The sequence below is a fragment of the Oncorhynchus masou genome, unplaced genomic scaffold (genome assembly GCF_036934945.1).
Source record: "Oncorhynchus masou masou isolate Uvic2021 unplaced genomic scaffold, UVic_Omas_1.1 unplaced_scaffold_1862, whole genome shotgun sequence".
In the NCBI taxonomy this organism is placed as follows: Eukaryota; Metazoa; Chordata; class Actinopteri; order Salmoniformes; family Salmonidae; genus Oncorhynchus; species Oncorhynchus masou.
This window is the reverse complement of record NW_027016876.1, coordinates 78327-96369: the sequence shown is the minus strand read 5'-3', so window position 1 is coordinate 96369 and position 18043 is coordinate 78327. Positions and strand designations below refer to the sequence as shown.

General features: G+C 43.6%; 1 protein-coding gene across 1 annotated transcript; it reads right to left on the bottom strand.

Annotated features, from left to right (window-relative positions):
- Positions 1-3087: 3087 nt before the first annotated feature.
- On the bottom strand, positions 3088-13115 carry LOC135539305 (zinc finger protein 239-like). Its single transcript, XM_064965127.1, has 2 exons — positions 11876-13115; positions 3088-5871 (listed from the first exon to the last, which is right to left on the bottom strand). Exons 1-2 carry the CDS (start codon positions 12198-12200, stop codon positions 5078-5080), a joined length of 1119 nt encoding a protein of 372 aa, XP_064821199.1. The 5' UTR covers positions 12201-13115; the 3' UTR covers positions 3088-5077.
- Positions 13116-18043: the final 4928 nt, after the last annotated feature.

Genomic DNA, 18043 nt, shown 5'->3' with positions numbered 1-18043 from the left:
GTTCTAAATTCTATCGCTCAAAGCCTTGAGAAATGAACCTATTTTTCGACACAATTGGCTGGAAAGAGCCAATGCTTCAGGAAGCTTTGTTTCCCCATCACTACTTTTCAGCATGTTCTCTGTGAATTAGACTACGGGAGTTTTGTAACTTTTACAACCTTGGCTTACTGCTAGCGCACTAGCTGACTGACATCTGTAATCTTTCTATTTTGGATGTTGGGGATTTTCCCAGCGATCATTCTGTATGTCTCTGCTTTTTTGATCTGCAGTCATGTTTTAGTTGGGTTTTGTTAATCAGGTTCTAACTGGTCTCCGGTAGTTGGGCTCCATCTCGCTAAATAGCTAATGTTAGCTGGCCATCTAAGATAACTGCATATAGCTAACATTCTTTGACTACTTCCGGTGCCGACAGATATGGCCGCCTTGCTTCGCGTTCCTAGGAAACTATGCATTTTTTTTAAAGTGTTATTTCTTACATTAGTACCCCAGGTCATCTTAGGTTTCATTACATACAGTCGAGAAGAACTACTGAATATAAGAGCAGCGTCAACTCACCATCAGTACGACCAAGAATATGACTTTCGCGAAGCGGCTCCTGTGTTCTGCCTTTCACCCAGGACAACAGAATGGATCCCAGCCGGCGACCCAAAAAAAACAACTTCGTAAAAGAGGGAAACGAGGCGGTCTTCTGGTCAGACTCCGGAGACGGGCACATCGTGCACCACTCCCTAGTATACTTCTCGCCAATGTCCAGTCTCTTGACAACAAGGTTGATGAAATCCGAGCAAGGGTAGCATTCCAGAGGGACATCAGAGACTGTAACGTTCTTTGCTTCACGGAAACATGGCTCACTGGAGAGACGCTATCGGAGTCGGTGCAGCCAGCTGGTTTCTCCACGCATCGCGCCAACAGAAACAAACATCTTTCTGGTAAGAAGAGGGGCGGGGGCGTATGCCTTATGGCTAACGAGACGTGGTGTGATCACAAAAACATACAGGGACTCAAATCCTTCTGTTCACCTGATTTAGAATTCCTCAAAATCAAGTGTCGACCGCATTATCTACCAAGGGAATTCTCTTCGATTATAATCACAGCTGTATATATTCCCCCCCAAGCAGACACATCGATGGCTCTGAACGAACTTTATTTGACTCTTTGCAAACTGGAATCCATACATCCTGAGGCTGCATTCATTGAAGCTGGGGATTTTAACAAGGCTAATCTGAAAACAAGACTCCCTAAATTGTATCAGCATATCGATTGCGCAAAACCTTGGATCATTGCTATTCTAACTTCCGCGAAGCATATAAGGCCCTGCCACGCCCTCCTTTCGGAAAAGCTGACCACGACTCCATTTTGTTGATCCCTGCCTACAGACAGAAACTAAAACAAGAAGCTCCCACGGTGAGGTCTGTCCAACGCTGGTCCGACCAATCTGATTCCACACTCCAAGACTGCTTCCATCACGTGGACTGGGATATGTTTCGTATTGCGTCAGACAACAACATTGACGAAATGCTGATTCGGTGTGCGAGTTCATTAGAACGTGCGTTGAAGATGTTGTTCCCATAGCAACGATTAAAACATTCCCAAACCAGAAACCGTGGATTGATGGCAGCATTCGCGTGAAACTGAAAGCGCAAACCACTGCTTTTAATGAGGGCAAGGTGACCGGAAACATGACCGAATACAAACAGGTGGTGAGGGTAGGCAACAACATCTCCACCCCGCTGATCCTCAACACTGGGGCCCCACAAGGGTGTGTTCTGAGCCCTCTCCTGAACTTGCTGTTCACCCACGACTGCGTGGCCACGCACGCCTCCAACTCAATCATCAAGTTTGCGGACGACACAACAGTGGTAGGCTTGATTACCAACAACGACGAGACGGCCTACAGGGAGGAGGTGAGGGCCCTCGGAGTGTGGTGTCAGGAAAATAACCTCACACTCAACGTCAACAAAACTAAGGAGATGATTGTGGACTTCATGAAACAGCAGAGGGAACACCCCCCTAACCACATCGATGGTACAGTAGTGGAGAGGGTAGTAAGTTTTAAGTTCCCTGGCGTACACATCACAGACAAACTGAATTGGTCCACTCACACACACAGCATCGTGAAGAAGGCGCAGCAGCGCCTCTTCAACCTCAGGAGGCTGAAGAAATTCGGCTTGTCACCAAAAGCACTCACAAACTTCTACAGATGCACAATCGAGAGCATCCAGTCGGGCTGTATCACCGCCTGGTACGGCAACTGCTCCGCCCACAACCGTAAGGCTCTCCAGAGGGTAGTGAGGTCTGCACACCGCATCACCGGGGCAAACTACCTGCCCTCCAGGACACCTACACCACCCGATGTTACAGGAAGGCCATAAAGATCATCAAGGACAACAACCACGCGAGCCACTGCCTGTTCACCCCGCTATCATCCAGAAGGCGAGGTCAGTACAGGTGCATCAAAGCTGGGACAGAGAGACTGAAAACAGCTTCTATCTAAAGGCCATCAGACTGTTAAACAGCCACCACTAACATTGAGTGGCTGCTGCCAACACACTGACTCAACTCCTCAACTCCAGCCACTTTAATAATGAGAATTGATGGGAAATGATGTAAACTATATCACCAGCCACTTTAAACAATGCTACCTAATATAATGTTTACATACCCTACATTATTCATCTCATATGTATATGCATATACTGTACTCTATATCATCTACCGCATCTTTATGTAATACATGTATCACTAGCCACTTTAACTATGCCACTTTGTTTACATACTCATCTCATATGTACAGTGCCTTGCGAAAGTATTCGTCCCCCTTGAACTTTGCGACCTTTTGCCACATTTCAGGCTTCAAACATAAAGATAAAAAAAAAAAAAAAAAAAATATATCCCATTTAGCAGACGCTTTTGTCCAAAGCGACTTACAAGTCGGCTGGGGCCACTACTTTTTACATATGGGTGGTCCCAGCGGGAATCGAACCCACGACGCTTGGCGTTGCAAGCGCCATGCTCTACCGACTGAGCCACACAAGATATAAAACTGTATTTTTTTGTGAAGAATCAACAACAAGTGGGACACAATCATGAAGCGGAGCGACATTTATTGGATATTTCAAACTTTTTTAACAAATCAAAAACTGAAAAATTGGGCCTCTGCACACATCAACAACTGCCTCCCACGAAACATTGCTATGAGTGCACACCCCACTAACTAGCTAGCCATTTCACATCGGATAGAAATGCACAATGGTCAATGCTATTTGGGATTCTTGGGACATCCCTAACCTTAACCCCTAATGTAACCATTTTAAATGTCAACTTCAATGGGCTCGGGAAGTCCCAGGGATGTATAGCTACCTGAAAATACACAATCTAAGTGATTGATAGTTCATATTCAGCAGTCATAAAGCCTTATTTACTTTAATGAACTACTAAATAGCTCTACACTTTATTGACTGACTGATCCATTCATCCTTCCATCCCTCCTCAGCCTTCCTCTCCTCTGAAGACCCAGTGAGGGTGGAGCGCAGTCAGAGAGCTGTTGAGGGACTGGTTAGGAAGAACACTTCTACAGCCAGAGGTCACACATGGTTTAGATGGTAAATATTTATGTCCCCTTAGTGGTTCATCACATCAGCATAAGGGAAAATGTTCCATCATCTGTTTATTTACATTAGTGCCAATTGTCCAGATATTGGTGTAATTTCTCACCCCTTTTGGCTGTATGAAAGTTAATTTCCCCTCAGGCACACACATTTGTTCTTTGCTATTATGAAGGTCATTTGTGTAGAATGTACTTCTCCCCACCTCTTTATGTTGCTTATTTATATTCAGTGGCCTGACTGCGTCCAGACTGTCAAAGGCCCATCCTGGTAGATCTGAACCTAATGCAGTTTGGAGTGATCAATGACAGAAGTCACATTTAGGTGCCAGGTGTAACTGAGGCCATAGACGCTCCATATTCATTACTTATGTTTTATATAATATGACTAAATATGTTTATTTCTGTGTTGCAGGTACAGTCAAGAAATGGAACAGCAAGGCCACAGAGCATGACATAAGCAACGCTGTGGGAGACCACCTCAAGCCCTTGGTAGAGCCGGGGGTGGTGTTTACCACTCCTTCAGCAGGCTGGAAAAGTGGGATTGATATTGTTTTTCATACTAAGTGGGACCAAGAGACTGTTGATTGGTCAGTCGTTGGGTTCGTTTGTTGAAATCAAATCAAGTTTTATTTATATAGCACATTTCAGACATGGATGCAATGGCTTCACAGGAAAAAAACAAAATGAAAATAAACAAAAGAAATTTGTACACAACAAACAGTAGATTAACAACTGAAAGACTAATGAACATTAAGGAAATTCCATTGATTGAAATATTAATTGGATGCAATATCCAACCCAAAATATTAGCTTGTTTTTTAGGAGGGGCTCTGAAAGACACTATGGGGGTGTCCACTGGAAGTTGACGAGTAACAACAACTGAGACATGAAAGACATCCACCATGAGACCCACTAAATCTGCCCAAGAAGATGTAAACAAAAGAAAAACCCACAAACTTAAAGACAGGAAGTAAACCAAAAAGGTGGAGCAACTAAAGGTTGACTCTCCACATCTATCAAGACAACTGGAGCACTGGGCCAGACACTATTAAATAGAACCTGGACCAGCTCAGGTAAAACACCTTCCCACTAACGAGATGGACAAGCCAGCACAGGTGTAACACATACTGACTAACAAGGTGACACCAATCAGTGCTAATGAGCTACACGTGCTAATGAGCTACATGTGCTGAAGTCCAACCTCAAAACATAAATGGAAGAACCAAAGCCTGGAACACCTTCCCCCTAAAGACAACAAATATGTCCTATATTTCAGAGCCAGGATTTTTCGCCTGGATTTCCCGAGGCTAATATCCATAGCATGGTGAAATCAACGTTTAGGCTTCTACATTGAGACAATACTCCTACTACAATGTTAAAACATTCTACATTGTGACATGCATTCATTGAAATCATGAAACAACTCCATTTATGTATTTTCTAATATTTGATCAGAGATCCTTTATCAGATTATCTCTGGTCACAGCTATGAGATTTCTCTCCTGTGTGTGTTCTCTGGTGTTGAGTCAGATTGCCAGATGTAGCAAATGTCTTCCCACATTGACCACAGCTATAAGGTTTCTCTCCTGTGTGTGTTCTCTGGTGTACTGTCAGAGAGCCAGATGTAGCAAATCTCTTCCCACATTGATCACAGCTATAAGGTTTCTCTCCTGTGTGTATTCTCTGGTGCACTGTCAGAAATCCAGATTGACTAAAACTCTTCCCACATTGACCACAGCTGTAAGGTTTCTCTCCTGTGTGTATTCTCTGGTGCACTGTCAGATGGTTAGATGAAGCAAAACCCTTCCCACATTGATCACAGCTATAAGGTTTCTCTCCTGTGTGTATTCTCTGGTGCACTGTCAGACAGTTAGATGTCGCAAAACTCTTCCCACATTGATCACAGCTATAAGGTTTCTCTCCTGTGTGTATTCTCTGGTGCACTGTCAGCTCTCCAGATTGACCAAAACTCTTCCCACATTGACCACAGCTATAAGGTTTCTCTCCTGTGTGTGTTCTCTGGTGTCGTGTCAGATTGCCAGATGTAGCAAATCTCTTCCAACATTGACCACAGCTATGTTTCTCTCCTGTGTGGATTCTCTGATGAATTTTAATGCCTGATGAGGTGAATCTCTTCCCAATGTCAGAGCAGCAGTGAGTTATGTTCCCTATGGGAAGAGATCGGGAGAGACTCTTCTCTGCCTCTTCAGCATCATGATGTTGTTGAGGCTCCCCAGAGGATCCACGATAATACCGTCTCTCTCCTGTGTGAGTAACAAAGTCAGATAATTAAAGGCCTACAACAGAAGAAAACCACTGTAAAAGAAAGGTGTGGCCAACAGAGTAGCCATGATGTTGTACAACAATTGACATCTGTAATGAATGCTAAAATTATTTGACAATTGTCTTAAAATGAGCAAGAATAGTCATATTTTGCCTTGTTTTCACATTAGTAGTAACATTGATGATTGTAGACTAGAAATAAGTTAGTCGTGTTGTTGAAACTCTAAGCAGTGTGCCAGGCGTCTTTGGTCTCCAATATAGGCCCCTTTCTGTGTTTAATAAAATTGCAGGGCAATGCACAAACAATTTGATTGCAGAAACACCTCCCCTGCTAATGAGGAAACCGCTAGTTATGGATGTAGTATATCTGCTAATGAGGAAACCGATAGTTATGGATGTAATATATCTGCCTGGAGCAAAAATGGTGAGCAAAGATTTTTGCTTTTTACAATGTATTCTGAATGGGGGAAAACTCAGGGGAGGAACCTCCATTTCCAGAATGCTTATGAGTACATTTCACACTACTGTGGATTATAATTATATGGCTCATTTGAATGTCCTGCATAATATAATGTTTTCTACAGTATTAAGAATTGTGTAATTATTGAAGAACTGTGTTAGACAGTATCCATTTGGGTGATGCTAATAATAAAGTTAAGATTTTTTTTGTATTTCATCTTTATTTAACCAGGTAGGCCAGTCGAGAACAAGTTCTCATATACAACTGCGACTTGGCCAAGATAAAGCAGTGCAGTGAGACAAAAAAAACAACAGTTACATACACTTGGGATAAACAAAGGTACGGTCAATAACACAATAAAAAGTCTATATACAGTGTGTGCAAATGGAGTAAGGAGGTAAGGCAATAAATAGGCCATAGTAGTGAAGTAATTACAAATTAACACTGGAGTGATGGATGTGCAGATGATGATGTGCAAGTAGAAACACAGGTGTGCAAAAAAAAATAAAAAAAATGAAAACATGGGGATGAGGTAGGCAGTTGGATGGGCTATTTACAGATGGGCTGTATACAGCTGCATTGATCGGTAAACTGCTCAGATAGCTGATGCTGAAAGTTAGTGAGGGAGAGTCTCCAGCTTCAGTGATTTTTGCAATTCGTTACAGTCATTGGCAGCAGAGAACTGGAAGGAAAGGCGACCAAAGTAGGTGTTGGCTTTGGGGATGACCAGTGAGATATACTTCCTGGAGCACGTGCTATGGGTGGGTGTTGCTATGGTGACCAGCGAGCTGAGTTAAGGCGGCCTAGCAAAGACTTATTAGTGACTTGGAGCCAGAGGGTTTGGAGACGAATATGTAGCGAGGGCCAGCGGACGAGAGCATACAGGTCGCATTGGTGGGTGGTATATCGGGCTTTGGTGACAAAACGGATGGCACTGTGATAGACTGCATCCAGTTTGCTGTATAGAGTGCTGGAGGCTATTTTGAAATAATGGAGGCTATCACCGAAGTCAAGGATCGGTAGGATATTCAGTTTTATGAGGGTATGTTAGGCAGCGTGAGTGAAGGAGGATTTGTTGCAAAATAGGAAGACTTTTTTTTTTTTTTTTTAATTTTGGATTGGAGATGATTAACATGAGTCTGGAAGGAGAGTCTAACCAGACACCTAGGTATTTATAGTTGTCCACATATTCTATGTCAGAACTGTCCAGAGTAGTGATGCTGGACGGGTGGGTACGGGCAGCGATCGGTTGAAGAGCATACATTTAGTTTAACTAGTGTTTAAGAGCAGTTGGAGGCCACGGAAGGAGTGTTGTATGGCATTAAAGCTCATTTGGATGTTTGTTAACAATGCCCAAAGAAGGGCCACATGTATACATAATGGTGTCATCTGCGTAAAGGTGGATCAAGGAATCATCCGCAGCAAGAGCAACATTGTTGGTATATACAGAGAAAAGAGTCGGCCAGAGATTTGAACCCTGCGATACCCCATAGAGACTGCCAGAGATCCGGTCAACAGGCCCTCCGATTAGACACACTGAACTCTGTCTGATAAGTAGTTGGTGAACCAGGCGAGTCAGTCATTTGAGAAACCAAGGCTGTTAAGTCTAGATAAGAATACGGTAATTGACAAGAGTCGAAAGCCTTGGCCAGGTTGATTAAGATGCCTGCACAGTATTGTCTCTTATCGATGGCGGTTATGATATCGTTTAGGACCTTGAGCGTGGCTGAGGTGCACCCGTGACCAGCGCGGAAACCGGATTGCACAGCGGAGAATGTACTGTGGGATACAAAATGGTCAGTGATCTGTTTGTTAACTTGGCTTTCGAATACTTTAGAAAGGCAGGGCAAGATGGATATAGGTCTGTAACAGTTTAGGTCTAGAGTGCCACCCCCTTTGAAGAGGGGGATGACCGCAGAAGTGTTCCAATCTTTAGGAATCTATGACGATAGAGATTGAACAGATTAGTAATAGGGGTTGCCACAATGGCGGCAGATAATTTGAGAAAGAGAGGGTCCAGATTGTCGAGCCCAGCTGATATGTACGGGTCCTATTTTGCAACACTTTCAGAACATCAGCTATCTGGATTTGGGTGAAGGAGAAGCTGGGGAGGTTTGGGCAAGTAGCTGCGGGGGGTGGGGAGCTGTTGCCCGGGTTTGGGGTAGCCAGGAGTAAAGCATGGCCAGCCGTAGAGAAATGCTTATTGAAATTCTCAATTATCGTGGATTTATCAGTGGTGACAGTGTTTCCTAGCCTCAGTGCAGTGGGCAGCTGGGATGAGGTGCTCTTATTCTCCATGGAATTTACAGTGTCCCAAAACTTTTTGGAGTTAGAGCTACAGGATGCAAATGTCTGTTTGAAAAAGCTAGCTTTTGCTTCCCTAACTGACTGTGTGTATTGGTTCCTGACTTCTCTGAAAAGATGCTCAAGGCTAGCTTCAGGGCTGGGCCACTCGGTAGCAGCTAGATAGCTGCGATTATCCAGTGTAATGATCCAGAGTTTACGGCAGGAATATGGTGATGTAGTGGAGAAAAACAGTCCGATATTCCCATGGATGATATCGCGCTGTGTAGACTGACAAGCTAAAAGCGGCTGGTGTCTGAGCTAAAAAAGATAAAGGCCGCTAGCAGTGGCTAACAATGACTAAACAGCTAGTAGCTAATTAGCTGGTTAGCTTCTGATGGAGGTTCTAGGTATACAGTCTAAAAAAATAGCAGATCTGTATCACATTGGGTGAGGCGGGCTGCCGGAAGGTATATTTAAAAATGGAAAAAGAGATTGTAATATATTGCAATTTATACAAAAAGACGGAAAAACCATAACATTTACAACAAACACGTCTTACTGCTACGCCATCTTGGATTACATGATGACTCTCAGTTAAAAACCATTGGATTTAGCAAACTCTGAAATGATTTAGTATTTCTGTTCCCACGAAAACTGTTTTCCAAGCGCACTATAAGGAGCTACTAAATGATACATAGTTTGAGTGCATTTCAGAATACAAAAAAACTATCCAACAGCAAGATCCAGTATTTAAGTTGAAGTTCATCATATGACAAGCGTAACGTTATGTCTATAACTACTGTTCCCTGAAGGAGATGCAACATACTATTTAATTCACACATCGCTGGAAGCCCTGCCTTCTACAGGTGATGAGCGTGAGGCTCTGATTTATTCCTTAAGTTTAATACCGCTCTTCTCCGACACAGGAAGGGGTAAGGCCAAACAGGTGTTGTGCCTCGTTTCCTTCCTTCAGGGAACACTAACTCTAGTGTTAGGTTCTAATTTTTCAGAGTAAATATCTCACGGACACTAGAGAAGCTTAACCAAATGTAAATATTCACAAAGGGTCGTTCCAGCCGTAGTTCAGACAAAAACATGTTCTCACCATCACAAGTATATATACCATACTTTGGACACTCCTCCTTCTCTCCAATCCTTACATATTCTGGTTCGACAGGAAAAGGGTAACAGGATACTAAACTCTTATAACTCCCTTCAGGGGATCTGACCTGACCTCAACTCCTCATTCGCCTAATCCACAGATGTCCATCCGCTTCCCTTATAGCAATCCTGTGATCTCCTCCCATCCACCCAGCACATTCCACAGCCACTGGTCTTTCTACAGATCTCACTCCTTTATATCCTCTGCGTCTGATCTATCATGTCTTTAAAATCTCAATGTTCAAAGTTTAGAATCCAATAAGTCATAAAGTTACACTCCCTTTCAGTCGGTCAACTTTGGTAAAACGACTGAAAGGGAGTATAACTTTATGACTATTATTGGATTCTAAACTTTGAACATTGAGATTTTAAAGACATACAATCATTCCCCATGCCGACCCAAACGGATACTAAATGAAACGGCCCCTAGCAGACCACGCAGACCTGACCCCGCAAGATGTGCCACTCCAACTGGAAAAGGTTGTTGACTGCTGCTGTAGTCTATTACAAGTATATTAGTCTATTAGTGAACACTTCAGGAGCAGAACTGCAGAATTTACAAATTCCTGCAGCGGAGGTTCTCCTGGTTAAGTTGGGGCGGCAGCGTAGCCTAGTGGTTAGTGCGCTGGACTAGTAACCGAAAGGTTGCAAGATCGAATCCCCGACATGACAATTCTGTCATTCTGCCCCTGAACACGGCAGTTAACCCACTGTTCCTAAGCCGTCATTGAAAATAAGAATGTGTTCTTAACTGACTTGCAAAATAAATAAATGGTTATTTCGATGACTGGCTCCCTCCAAGTCAGGTTATATTGATGACCGGCTCCATCTAGTCGGGTTATATTGATGACCGGCTCCCTCCTAGTCAGGTTATATTGATGACTGGCTCCCTCCTAGTCACTTGTGTCTTATTTAATCAAACAGCGTGCTTAAAGCATCATTTCATTCTGTACATATAGATTTTATAAAAACACATGGGGTGATTGGTAGAAATTACAGATGACTCTTGTGTAACCAAGATGTATTTTAGTTGGGGACAACACTAGAACATGATTTTGGGGCTCCCAAGTGGTGCAGCGGACACTGCATCTCAGTGCTCGAGGTGTCACTACAGACACCCTGGATCAAATCAAGGCTGTACCACAACCGACCGTGATTGGGAGTCCCATAGGGTGGCGCACAATTGGCCCAGCATCGTCCGGGGTAGGCAGTCATTGTAAATAAGATTTTGTTCGTAACTGACTTGCCTAGTTAAATAAAGGTTACATTTAAATAAGTGTGTTTCATGACAAACCATTTTGTACAAATCCGTCAAGGCACCAACTTTAAGGAAGGTTTAAAACAAAGGTTTCAAACCAATTCAATTCAACCAATGTAATTGAATCTAGGTATGTCTTGCCTTTAATGTAATGGCATGAAAAAAAAATTGGCTGAATATTATACAATGACTTAAACAGCTCTAATAATTTGCACCCACAGGAAATCTACACTGGCAATTATAGAATATACTATATAGCCTCAATCTGTTTAAAAACAATAATTTTGACATAATGGATGGCCAGTCGTTGTATTCATAGTGTAGTGAATTCAGGAGTTAGCCCTGAGCTGAACTCAAACCTGGGTCCAGTGACTGTCAAGCCAACACCTTATAAATGTTATGCCAAGATGTCTTAACTTCTTGACGAGGTCGCTGGGTGTTGGGTTACGGTTGCTACAATAGCTTTCTCTATGAATGTGAGAGTGGTAACACTTCTCCTTCCCCAATCCTTAGCTGTTTACCAATCCAAGCCTATGGGCAGCCATTTTGTTGTTTAAAAAACCCACACAATCAGGCAAACTGCAGTTGTTACATTGTTTCTAAACATTAAGAGTAAAAAAAAGCTTATTTTTGGATCTGATGGGGTACAACAGTTGAACTAAGCTCATGAGGCATGTGTTATATTCTTCAAGACTCAATGGCTATAAATAAATAATTAAAGTCACAATATGGATGTAGCAATTGCACATTTATGATTTAACACCAAACATCAGTTCAAAAACTGCAGAGTTTGTGCCTCTGTTTTTAAGACAGTACTTACTAGTGTTCATCAGGGAACGGTTTCTCAAAACCATCTTATGGCTAAATTCAGCGTTAGAACGGTCGGACGCCTTAAGATATGTTTGGGAAACCGGGCCCACATATCCAGTTTCCTCCTCCTCCTCCTTTTTTGATGTAACGGTCATCTCCCCCTCTTCCTTTTTCAATCCATAAACTCCATCCTCCCCTCTTTTTACTGTAACATCCTCCTCTTTCACTCTGAACGTGTCTTTTTCTTCTTTCACAGTAACGGCCTCATCCTCTACTTCTTGTTTTACTGTGATATCCTGCTCTTCTTTAGCAGGGGAGTAGCTTAGTGACCGCATGGTCGGAGATGTTAGCTAGCTAGGCTAATGCTAACTTAACCAGCCCGCTAACTGACTAATAACAACAACACCGTAAATATGAAATTAAAGCGGATAACTAACTAGACGACAGAAGTGGGTGTAAAACACAGTGGCTAATATACACTAAAGCGTCTAAAGAGCTATATTGGTTCAGCTATTTTGTCTAGCAAGCTACCGAGGTGGGTGGCTGACTGTTGTTGCTGCTGCTGTTGAAAAGAGTTCCGTCCACGAGATGAAACGTCACACCAGCAGCATTGCCTTAAAGTCCCAGACCGCCATCAGCTGACTGGAGTGGGTAACGCAGTTGAGTAAAAAGTCTATTTAATTTTCAGACAAGTTAAAGTGTAGGAAGCATGACTTTTGAAAAGCATACCTGCTTGCTCCTTTTTGTTTTGTCAACTTTTCGGTAGGGATGTTACGTTTGATACCGGAGCTACGAGGCATGCGTCCAAATCGCTAAACAGTAAACTTCAAAGCAGTGTGCTGATGCCTGTATCACTTTATCAGCAGCACGTCATCAATGACGTCTGAAGATTAATTTCATCGAACAACCAACTGATTGGTTTGGTATTGGGCTGGTTCAACACTGCAGGCGACTGATTGATCTACAAATCACCTTGCATCATAAATAACTACTCATTATTTAGCAGGTGGAGTGGAGCTTAGTGACCCCATGGTCGGGACTATTAGCTAGCTAGGCTAATGCTAACTTAACCAACCCGCTAGCTGAATAATAACAACAACACCGTAAATATGAAATTAAACCGGATAACTAACTAGACTACAGAAGTGGGTTTAAAACAGTGTCTAATACACACGAACGCGTCTGAAGAGCTTTATTGGTTCGGCTATTTTGTCTAGCAAGCTACGGAGGTGTCTGACTAACTGTTGCTGCTGCTGAAAGAAGAGTTCCGTCCACTAGATTATACGTCACACAAGCAGCATTTCCTTAAAGTCGCACATCGTCATATTCTGACGAGTGGGTAACGCTCAGTCAATATATTTCTTCTGTGATTTCATTTTTCGTCAACTGTTCCATCGCATCTTAGTTAATGTAGAGACAAACGCTTATGCATCTTTTTTATCATAAAGTTAATTCACAAATCACAAATACCGGAGCATGTGAGTTCAATACTTTTTTACTTTCTATTACTTCATAATAAAAGCCGAGCCGGACAACTGCCTTCCAGCACACACGTTTTATACATTTGTCCTTACGTCACACTCACAGTAACTCCTCTTATTGGCTCATCACTTCTGGCATTTAGCCAGTCATATTGCCTTCATATTAGGACATGGAACCTGTCATCTCACAAACATAGGAGGACCATAGCAACAAACCATGGCACTCAACAGGAATAACCACATCTAATGGTGTCCAATGACCTAGAGCACAGAGAGCACTAGTTTTGCTGGCTCCTTCTGAAATAAATAATTGCCACATATGTACAGAAAAAGTCCCAATGCTATGTTATTTCTTATTGTGCAGTGGATGATTAAAATCCCTCTATGCCCATGGATGTGTAGTTAGCTATCTAGCCCATCTGTGTATGGATCCAAACGTTTGGTATACATATTAGTTCAGAACCGAGCTATGAACCTCAGCAATCATAGCCAGTTGTATCAACTTCAAAACAGCCTGAATGACATTTATGAAGCCTATGGATTGAGTAGAATATAATATGTGCCAAGGATGCAAGTCATATATACATGCAGTTATTACCATGCTTGAGATCCCCGCATTGTAGCCTGTACATTTAATAAATTCACTGATAATGTACTCTACCTTGGCAAATAAATGTGCATAGGAGCAGGGAAGGCAGCTAAATATTCTCTCAGTTCATCACAATTACATAATAGTGTCTCTAGTCGGCCCAAAGGTTATCTTAAAAGCAGGTGAGGTGGCGATGATGGGACTGGTGGTTGGCATCCTCTCACATCAAAACATATCTGCAGACGAGAGACAGATGGAGAGAGCGAGAGCATGTTTAAGCCTTGTGTTTTTATTTTAACATTGTTAGTCATCAATTAGGAGGTGAAATGCAAAACTGACCTTGGATCATTAACTCTGGGACTACTGCATCTCTATCTGTATTTCAATGTAAAGCATCTCTTTAATAATACTTCCTGTATAACATAAACTGACCTGGGAAAACTGACCTGGGATCATTAACTCTGGGACTACTGCATCTCTATCTGTATTTCAATATAAGGCATATCTTTAATAATACTTCCTGTTGACCTGACCAAGTGACCTCTCACATCCGATCATGCTGTGCCCTCTATGTAGCCAGTTCAGATGCAGGAGGGGTTGACCTAAACAGCTGATATAACCTAGAGGATATAGGGAGAAAACCTCACAGGACTTCATTATAGTCTAATTACACCACACTGAATATTATGTTACTATTATCTCCGTCCTTACTTCTAGGGACAGGAACACCACAAAAGTACCTGCCCTATCCAGAATAGCCTCCTCTCTCTCACTGACAGTTGGGGCTGCTATCCTTTCACCCTCCTCCATGGCTGTTAGCTAGCTACCATCAAATTCATTTGGAGTTAGCCATCTATTTAACACTGTAAAAAACTAAATAAAATTAAGTTAAGTAGCTGGTGATATTTAATTCACTTAGATAGCCATGTCACGCTCGTCGTAAAGAGGAGACCAAAGCGCAGCGTGATGAGAATACATACACTTTAATGAAGACGATGAACACTTCCACTATACAAAAACAAACCAAACGTGAAGCTATATAAAACTAGTGCAGACACAGGCAACTAGACATAAATAACCCACGAAATACCCAAAGAAGATGGCTGCCTAAACATGGTTCCCAATCAGAGACAACGATAAACAGCTGCCTCGAATTGAGAACCAATCTTGGCAACCATAGACAAACATAAACACCTAGATAGTACAAAAACACATACATCACCCATGTCACACCCTGACCTGACCAAAACAATTAAGAAAACAAAGACTACTAAGGTCAGGGCGTGACAGTACTCCCCCCCCCCCCAAAGATGTGAAATCCCCGGCTGCACACCTGAACGTATATGGGAGGGTGTGGGTGGGCATGACTCCGAGGTGGTGGTTCTGGCTCGGGACGTGGACCCCGCTCCACTTCACCCTTACTTAATGTCTCTGGAGCGGGAACCCTCACCGCCAACCACGGACTAGAGGACGCCACTGGACTGATGGTCGAGTCTGGAGTGAGTGGCGCCTCTGGATTGGAGGGAGACACTGGCGGATCCGGACTGGAGGGAGACTCTGGCGGATCCGGACTGCCAAGGCGCACTATAGGCCTGGTGCGTGGTGCCGGCACTGGTGGTACCGGGCTGGGGACACGCACCTCAGGGCGAGTGAGAGGAGCAGGAACAGGGAGTACTGGACCCTGGAGGCGCACTGGTGGCCTGGTGCCGGCACTGGTGGTACCGGGCTGGAGACACGCACCTCAGGGCGAGTGCGGGGAGGAGGAACAGGATGTACTGGGCTGTGGAGGTCTGGTGCGTGGTGTTGGCACTGGTGGTACTGGACAGACCGGACCGTGAAGACGCACTGGAGGTCTCGAGCTAATGGCCTGCACAACCCGTCCTGGCTGGATGGTGACTCTAGCCCGGCACATGCGGGGCGAAGGCACATGACACACTGGGCTGTGCAGACATACAGGAGACACCGTGCGCAATGCCGGCGCAGGATATCCTGGCCCGAGGAGACACACTGGCTGTCTGGAGAGCAGGGCTGGCACCATCTGCCCTGGCTGGATCCTCAGCCTAGCCCGGCAGATGCGGGGAGCTGGGATGTAGCGCACCGGGCTAAGCATGCGTACTGTGGACACTGTGCGCTCCACTGCATAACACGGTGCCTGACTAATACAACGCCCGCCACGGTAAGCATGAGGAGTTGGCTCAGGTCTCCTACCTGACTTAGCCAAACTCCTCGTGTGCCCCTCCCCCCCAAAATTATTGGGGCTGCCTCTCGGGCTTCCGCGCTAGCCTTGTACCCATATACCGTCGCCGTTCCTCCTGTGCTCTCTCCACCTGCTTCCATGGCAGGGTCTTGTCCCCTGCCATTACCTCCTCCCAGGTCCAGGATGTTTTACCGTCCAGTATTTCGTCCCTAGTCCTCGATTCCACAAAGTGCTGTTCCTCCTTATCACGCTGCTTGGTCCTTTTATGGTGGGTTATTCTGTCACGCCTGTCGTAAAGACGAGACCAAAGCGCAGCGTGATTAGAATAAATACTTTTTAATGAAGACGAAGAACACTTAATTAACAAACTATACAAAAACAACAATTTCCCTGTTTGACCTGTAGTTGTTATGGATATTATAACTCTACAGAGCCCCACAGTGGACGGGTCACAATATGTTACATTGATAAAGCACACTTTATTCATTAAATAATAATATTGAAAATTTTAAATATAGCAGTGCATATTTTGAGTGAGAATTTAAAACATTACTGTCCTTCACGTCTGTATTTAAGGCAGTTTCATATTCATTCATTTAAAGAAACCCACTGGTCACACTGGTTGAATTATCTGTCAAACTAGGAACGCTCTGCAGCCTAGTTTAACAGTGATCTACATTCAATGAAAGCTGCTGGGAGCAAACTGGAGAGTAGCTAGAGGAAAACAAACCTAACTTTGCATCCCCAGTCCCTGGTCTATCACCAGACTGTACAACCCGAACTGCATCCCCAGTCCCTGGAATATCACCAGACTGCATACAAACCTAACTTTGCATCCCCAGTCCCTGGTCTATTACCAGACTGCATACACTCTGTCTGCCGAATTCTAAAACACAGAGGCAAATATATAAATATAATATATTTAAAAACACAGAGGCAAATATGCACAAACAGTCTAAATGTTTCAGCTGTTGGCTACCAAGGTGGCAGACTCGTTGTTGTTGATGTTGCAGTGTTCCGTCCACTAGATTATGCGTCACGCAGGCAGCATCACCTGAAAGACGCACATCGCCGTCTGCTGACTGGAGGGGAAACACAGTTAAAACACGTTTGTTTATTTTTTATTTCTTTCATTAAATAATAATGTTATATTGAGACGTTCAAATAGAGCAGTGCATATTTTGAGTGAGAATTTAAAACATACTGTCCTTCACGTCTGTATTTAAGGCAGTTTCATATTAATTAATTTAAAAGAAACCCACTGGTCACACTGGTTGAATTATCTGTCAAACCAGGAACGCTCTGCAGCCTAGTTTAACAGTTCCTCTAGTGTAGCTAGAGGAAAACAAAGCTTACTGTACATCCCCAGTCCCTGGTATATCATCAGACTGCATACAAACCTAACTGCATCCCCAGGCCCTGGTATATCATCAGACTGCTGTGACAACCCTCCCACTCTGTCTGCCGAATTCTTTCTCTTTGCTCTGGTTTTCCTTAATAGGATGTCGGTGGGCGGAGCCGGGTGAAATGGGACACACCTGGGCTCGTGTGTGTCCCAGGAAAAATGCACCTCTTCCCCATTCATTGAGGAGACTCTCTCCATGCAGACACAGACAGATTTTGGTTGTGCCATTTTTTGTGGCAATTTTGGTTGTTTGCGTTGGCAGCGTTCAGCACCCCTCATTATCACATGTATACATGCGACCAATCACTTACACTACTGACTAAATACACACCTGTGTTAATTGTATTTACTTTACTTCAGTTAATAAATATATTTGTTATTCTTTATCTCCACGTTGTCTCACTTTTTGTCACGGTCTTCGAGCCGGTTCGTGACACTATGGTCAGCAAGCTGGAGCCCAACTAATGGAGACCAGTTAGAACCCAACTAACAAAACCCAACTAAAA

Coding starts and splice junctions, on each gene's coding strand:
- LOC135539305 (XM_064965127.1), bottom strand. CDS start 12,200: ATGCGGTCACTAAGCTACTCCCCTGCTAAAGAAGAGCAGGATATCACA. Junction 5,872..11,875: donor CCGTTCCCTGATGAACACTA/GTAAGTACTGTC, acceptor TTACTCACACAG/GAGAGAGACGGTATTATCGT.